The 6,920-nt window shown below is 24.4% G+C and overlaps 1 protein-coding gene across 6 annotated transcripts; it reads right to left on the reverse strand.

Moving 5' to 3' along the window:
• Positions 1-266: 266 nt before the first annotated feature.
• On the reverse strand, positions 267-4,668 carry LOC111030321 (interaptin-like). 6 transcript variants are annotated; one of them, XM_022309751.1, is made up of 11 exons: positions 4,535-4,667; positions 4,053-4,167; positions 3,845-3,886; positions 3,590-3,673; positions 3,115-3,198; positions 2,670-2,753; positions 2,199-2,282; positions 1,723-1,806; positions 644-736; positions 441-575; positions 267-361 (listed from the first exon to the last, which is right to left on the reverse strand). In XM_022309751.1, exons 2-11 carry the CDS (start codon positions 4,119-4,121, stop codon positions 287-289), a joined length of 834 nt encoding a protein of 277 aa, XP_022165443.1. In that variant the 5' UTR covers positions 4,122-4,167; positions 4,535-4,667; the 3' UTR covers positions 267-286. The 6 variants fall into 6 exon arrangements, with proteins under 6 accessions (XP_022165443.1, XP_022165444.1, XP_022165445.1 ...); XM_022309752.1 differs by having other exon boundaries at positions 4,574-4,655; XM_022309753.1 differs by lacking the exon at positions 4,535-4,667 and adding an exon at positions 4,231-4,473.
• Between the last annotated feature and the right edge of the window lie 2,252 nt (positions 4,669-6,920).

Raw genomic sequence — 6,920 nt, forward strand, 5'->3', positions numbered from 1 at the left:
TAAAAGTTTAATTTGATGACTTATCGATTAATAAATAACTAATAAGTATTCCAACATTTAGGTAATGTACATATTTATTATATACTTACTTTAACATTTGAGGATGTGACAATATTTGAATACTAAATATTATATTATAAATCTATAAATATTTGATTATTATTAGGTTATTAGTATTTCAGTATAATCATAAAAAATTAAATATGAATTTTATAGCTAAAATATGATCATACTTTTACAATATTATTGTGTGCAGTGTTCTTTTACCTATTCACATTGATTAGGATCATTTAGGCCAATTTGATGGTGGAGAAAAATCGTTACTATTTTTTTTTTTACGATCATTTTTGCAGCATTTAATCTAAAAATAAATAAACTTGTGATTTCCTCTCATGATTAAGAAATGAATGTACACGTTTTTTTGTTTTTAAGTTACTTACTTCACCATTTTTTTTCCAGTAAGCATTTCTAGCTTTTCCAAGTTGTAATATTTTCTGATCTGTTTCATTATTTGGTTTAAAATCCTTAACAATAGTATCAAAATTTGAATGCTTTGGGCACCACCACACTGTGCACTAAAATTATAAACATTTATGTTAACTTTTGTTTGAGTAAATGTAGTATACAATTATTATGTTCTTACTTGTTCACCTTTATCCCCCTTGACAGGCGACACACTCATACGGTTATAAATTTTCAAATTGCTAAATTCGGCACATACCGAATACATACAAGGCTAAAAGAATTTTTTTTTTAATAAATTAATTTAATAATTCTTTATAATTTAAAAATTAAAAAAAATATGAATTAAATGCCGTTTAGTTTTCACTTTATTTTTAAAATATTTTTTTCAATTCGGGTATTATTTAAACTTTTTTCCGCAACATAAATGCATTTTGGTGGTGAAAAATGACTGAGCCATTAACCCTTAAAATACATTGATTATTTTCCTGACTAAAACTTGGACTCGTCAATTTCCTCCACTTGACCTATTACACTTATTAGTTATTTATAATAAAAATCCATGTTCAGAACATTTTAGAACTTCTGACACAGATATAATAATAAAATAGGTTCAAAATGAACAAAGAAGTCATTAAAATGAATTCAAAGTAATTAGTATCAAAACAAGATCTGAAAAAGAAATTTTCAAAATTTAGTCCACCCAACAAATCAAAATATATACATGGATTTGAAAAATGAAATTGCAAAATTTTGTGCGAACTAAACTTCATAACCTATAACAATAGTTAGTAATAACTAATAACTAATAACTTTATTCAATTTCAACTGAAAAATTTATTTTGCGTATATTCCTCATTTTTAGAAACAAGAACTATGACTATCCTAAATAAATTTAAATTTATAAATACAAAAGTTTTTTTTTACAGTTATGTATTATGAAATATTATGTTGTTGTTTTTTTTAAGCTCGGTAACTATGGCCATTAGCTGTTTTTACTTTTTAGGATAATTGTGGTAGTGGTAGGGTTTGGTATGGTAGGTTTTTAAGACGTGTGTTTTGTTTTGGTAGAATTTCTAGTGGGCACCCGTAGGTTTCTGCCATGACCGGGTGGGGGATGGCGGCCATTCTCTCCAGACACCGTGACTATCCGGAAAGAAGTGCCGCCTAAAAAATATAATTTTATTACATGGAAAATGCTTAAATAAAATAAAAAAATAACCAAAACATATTATTTTTTAAAAAAATAGGTTAATTTGCCTGTTTTAGTTTTTGAATCTCGTCTTCTTCCTCCTCAATTTTAGTCGTGATGTTGGTTTTATCAGTAACAAGTTCATTGTTTTCCTATAAATGTATTAAAAATATGTAATTTAAAGAAAAAGACAATTTCAAAATTTGGTCCATCCAACAAATCAAAATATAATACATGGATTTGAAAAATAAATTTGCAAAACATTGTAAGAAGTCAACTTCGTAACCTATAACAATAGTTAGTTATAATTAATAAAAAATAACTTTATTCAATTTCAACTGAAAAATGTATCTTGCATATATTCCACAGAAACAAGAACTATGACCATTGACCATCCTTAATAAATTTAAATTTATAAATACAAAAGTTTTGTTACAGTTATATATATATATTATGAGATATAATTTTATTATATGGAAAATGCTTAAATAAAATAAAAAAATAACCAAAATATATTATTTAAAAAAAAAATAGGTTGATTTACCTGTTGTAGTTTTCGAATCTTGTCTTCATACTCCTCAATTTTAGTGGTGAGGTTGGTCTTATCAGAGACAAGTTCATTGTTTTCCTAAATGCATTAAACATATGTAATTTAAAGAAAAAGACAATTTCAAAATTTGGTCCATCCAACAAATCAAAATATAATACATGGATTTGAAAAATAAAATTGCAAAACATTGTAAGAAGTGAACTTCGTAACCTATAACAATAGTTAGTAGTAACTAATAAATAATAACTTTATTCAATTTCAACTGAAAAATGTATTTTGCATATATTCCACAGAAACAAGAACTATGACCATCCTAGATAAATTTAAATTTATAAATACAAAAGTTTTTTTACAGTTATATCTTATATGTATATTATGAGATATAATGTTATTATATGGAAAATGGTTAAATAAAATAAAAAAATAACCAAAATATATTATTTTAAAAAAAATAGGTTAATTTACCTGTTTTAGTTTTTGAATCTCGTCTTCTTCCTCCTCAATTTTAGTCGTGATGTTGGTTTTATCAGTAACAAGTTCATGGTTTTCCTAAATGTATTAAAAATATGTAATTTAAAGAAAAAAACAATTTCAAAATTTGGTCCATCCAACAAATCAAAATATAATACATGGATTTGAAAAATAAATTTCAAAAAATTGTAAGAAGTGAACTTCGTAACCTATAACAATAGTTAGTAGTAACTAATAAATAATAACTTTATTCAATTTCAACTGAAAAATGTATTTTGCATATATTCCACAGAAACAAGAACTATGACCATCCTACATAAATTTAAATGTATAAATACAAAAGTTGTTTTACAGTTACATATATATTATGAGATATAATGTTATTATATGAAAAATGATTAAATAAAAAAAAAAAATAAAAAAAAATAGGTTAATTTACCTGTTTTAGTTTTCGAATCTCGTCTTCTTTCTCCTCAATTTTAGTCGTGAGGTTGGTTTTATCAGTAACAAGTTCATTGTTTTCCTATAAATGTATTAAAAATATGTAATTTAAAGAAAAAGACAATTTCAAAATTTAGTCCATCCAACAAATCAAAATATAATACATGGATTTGAAAAATAAATTTGCAAAACATTGTAAGAAGTCAACTTCGTAACCTATAACAATAGTTAGTTATAATTAATAAAAAATAACTTTATTCAATTTCAACTGAAAAATGTATCTTGCATATATTCCACAGAAACAAGAACTATGACCATTGACCATCCTTAATAAATTTAAATTTATAAATACAAAAGTTTTGTTACAGTTATATATATATATTATGAGATATAATTTTATTATATGGAAAATGCTTAAATAAAATAAAAAAATAACCAAAATATATTATTTAAAAAAAAATAGGTTAATTTACCTGTTTTAGTTTTCGAATCTTGTCTTCATACTCCTCAATTTTAGTGGTGAGGTTGGTCTTATCAGAGACAAGTTCATTGTTTTCCTAAATGTATTAAGAATATGTACATTTAATTTGTTTCAGTAAAATTGTGAACTAGGCACTTATTATTAAATATGTTGTTGTGTAAAGTTATTGTTTTTAAAAAACATATCAACATTTAAAATCTTAAATCTTCAAATTATAAATAAAAATTGAAAATATAGATCAACTTACTTTTTGTAGATGTTCAATTTTGTCTTCATGGTCACGATTTGCCTAGATAAATTCAAAAATATTTAGGTACTTGATGTTTTTATACAGTTTTGTATTTATGATAAAATGTATTATTGTTGTGGGGTGTTTATTCAAAATATCAAAATACTATTAAAATCTTAAATCATTAAATTTTATAACTTTTTTAAAATAAAATAAATTTAGATACTCGTTTAATTAATTTTTCAATTTCATCCATCAATTTTTGCATGTTTGGTTCGGAAACTGTTGAAGACATCTTAGCGTCAGTTGATTTAATCAATACAATCGAACACGGTAAATACCTTGAAAAAGAATAGACTATTAAATTATTCTCAATTCATAACGAGTATTACGTGAGTAACTACGTTGATATTTTAAATTGTACTGTTCAGAAATGCACATAACTAGTTACAAATTAAAGTATCGAAAAATTACTTTCAACTAAAATTTAATATTAAAACAATGAAATTAAATGTAAGCTGCTTTTAAATTTCCCACGTTATGCACTTTTAAGACGATGAAAACAATGAATAAATTAGTGGCAAAGTGGCACACATATTACTATTGATTATCATTAGGTAATTGTAAATATTATATAAAATCATAGTAGTATAATTAATATAATATTATGGTATTGATAATCAATGTCATTTAATAGTAACTACTAACTAGCTTATTAATTTTTAGCAGAAGTCACAACTCGCTCACCGCAGTATACCAGAAAACGCGTCAAATTACGAATATTCGGAATGAACAATTCTGTGAATGGCACTGGGCACTTATATAGTTGATATAATGATATCTGCTGTTAATAGGTACAATACATTTTAAGAGGTGGATGGTCACGTCATCTTCGTGCAGTTCAGTCATATATAATTTAATATTGTACACAAAGTAACATATAAACATCATAATATAGCAACTATGTATAATAATAACATCGATGGTTTTCCGCAATTTGTTAAATCACACGATATAACAGGGTCATTGGTCAATAGGACAATTTAACACGCTTTACGTTATAATATTATAGCATGTTATTACGTAATATCACTAATATCATTGATTATAGAATGAATAATTTAAAATCAACGGTAATATTTATTATAGGTTATATTTAAGTCTACTTTTCTGCTATTTACTTAGTACGCGGCCCATCAGGAATTTCCCGATTTCCTTATGGCCCAATCCGTCCCTGTGCACGTCATACATTAGTAAAATATTACTTATTAGTTATTAGGTACTAAAAACAGTGTACCTACTCAAAGCAATACGTAACAACTTCGTTTTTCAATAATTATTTATTTTTGTTTATCCCAACACTTAGGATCTCTTTCTTACCAGAAAGATGCTGCAGTAGTTGATAATCATAGCAATTTGTCTGCTAGAAAAAATCTTGACAGGCAGACAATAAATGAAAAAAACACATCATTGTAAAATCAAAACATTCATAGCTCCGCTCCGCTTTTTAAGACCATGCAAGGGCGTATTTGAAAATGTCTAATCAAATAATTTCATCATTTATTACTATAACACATGTGTTAGAAACATAAAATGTAATTAATTTTATTCAATTAGACAAATTTTATAAAAGTCATAGTAGCTGTTCACGTCTGGGACAAGAGAGGGCCTGCACGAAACCGTTTTTTTTTTTTGTTAAAAACATGACTGAAAAATAGTTTCAATAAACAGCAAATGGTCATGGTTGCCAGGTTTGAGTTCAATAATAAAAAATAAAAAAATATATTTCTTTACTTTTTGTCTTATGGTCTTATTATTGTCTCTAACCTTTGTTGTTTGTACTTCGTAGTTTAAAATATGTTTCAATTTGAAAGTCTTTATCGGGTGTTGAATAATTATTTACACATTTTTTAATTACTTCATTCAAGTTGAGTTCATAATTAGTACATCATTTTTTTATTATTTTCGAAAATACATCTTTAGTTATTATAGAACCTTATTTTGTTCAAAACATTATTTAGTCATTAGTCACATTATTTATTTCTTATAAGACAATTATTTTTTGTCTTATGTATGTTTATGTGTCATATTTTATCTTATTATTATAGTAATAGTGTGGCCCGGTGTCTGCACGGAAAAAAATAGATAGTTAATTTAACTGTAATTACAGTATATTTAACTATAAATTATAATTACATATGTGACAGCTATAAATTTAGTTCCAATTACAAAATTTAAATAGTTAAATTTTTATAGTTATTTTAACAGTATAATTATATACTATATTATAACTATAAAGTTTAATTCATATAACTATAAAATCTCGTTACTTATTAATGTTGATTTAACCAATTTTTAAGTTGATTCTACTATGAATGTTAATAATTTTGTCATAAAAATATTGTGGCAGTAATTAAAATGTATAGTTAAATATACTAGTTTTCAACTATAAATTTTAAGTTGGATTAACTTCAAAATATCTATAATTCTATTGACAATTAGCATAGGTACTAATGTTAATTCAATAGTTAATCATCTCCTTTGCGTTTTTGAATACCTATGATATTTAAGGATAAATAAATAAATATACAAAGATATAATAAATAATAATAATAGTATTTTTATTTAAAAATAATACATAATGCAAAAATATTTTAATTTATTATTTTTACATATTTTATAAATTAATATAAATAATACACAAAAAATAATAATATTTATTTAATAAAAATATGCTCTGACTTTTACTTTAGTACACGCCATATTCATATTTAGGTAATTTAATTTTTATAATTTTAAAGTAATAAATGTTAAGCCACTGGAAGTATTAATATGATGAGTTAGATACACACATTGTAAATTTTCTAGAGAAATACATACAAAACTTGTAGTAAGTGTTACATTAAATGCTTGAAAATGATCATCAAAGTATGAAGTATTAAATTTCTTACAGATAGCAAATGGTCTATTTAAATAATCAACAAATAAAGAGTCAATTTTTCCAAATGTTGGTAACATATTGTGTTCTTGAGATAGACACAGAATAATTGACATATTTTTAGTGTTATATAAAATCCCTTTCAAACGAATCCAT

The sequence above is a fragment of the Myzus persicae genome, unplaced genomic scaffold, assembly GCF_001856785.1.
Source record: "Myzus persicae strain clone G006 unplaced genomic scaffold, MPER_G0061.0, whole genome shotgun sequence".
Lineage (NCBI taxonomy): Eukaryota > Metazoa > Arthropoda > Insecta > Hemiptera > Aphididae > Myzus > Myzus persicae.

Coding starts and splice junctions, on each gene's coding strand:
- LOC111030321 (XM_022309751.1), bottom strand. CDS start 4,121: ATGTCTTCAACAGTTTCCGAACCAAACATGCAAAAATTGATGGATGAA. Junction 3,199..3,589: donor AGATTCGAAAACTAAAACAG/GTAAATTAACCT, acceptor ATACATTTATAG/GAAAACAATGAACTTGTTAC. Junction 2,283..2,669: donor AGATTCAAAAACTAAAACAG/GTAAATTAACCT, acceptor TAATGCATTTAG/GAAAACAATGAACTTGTCTC.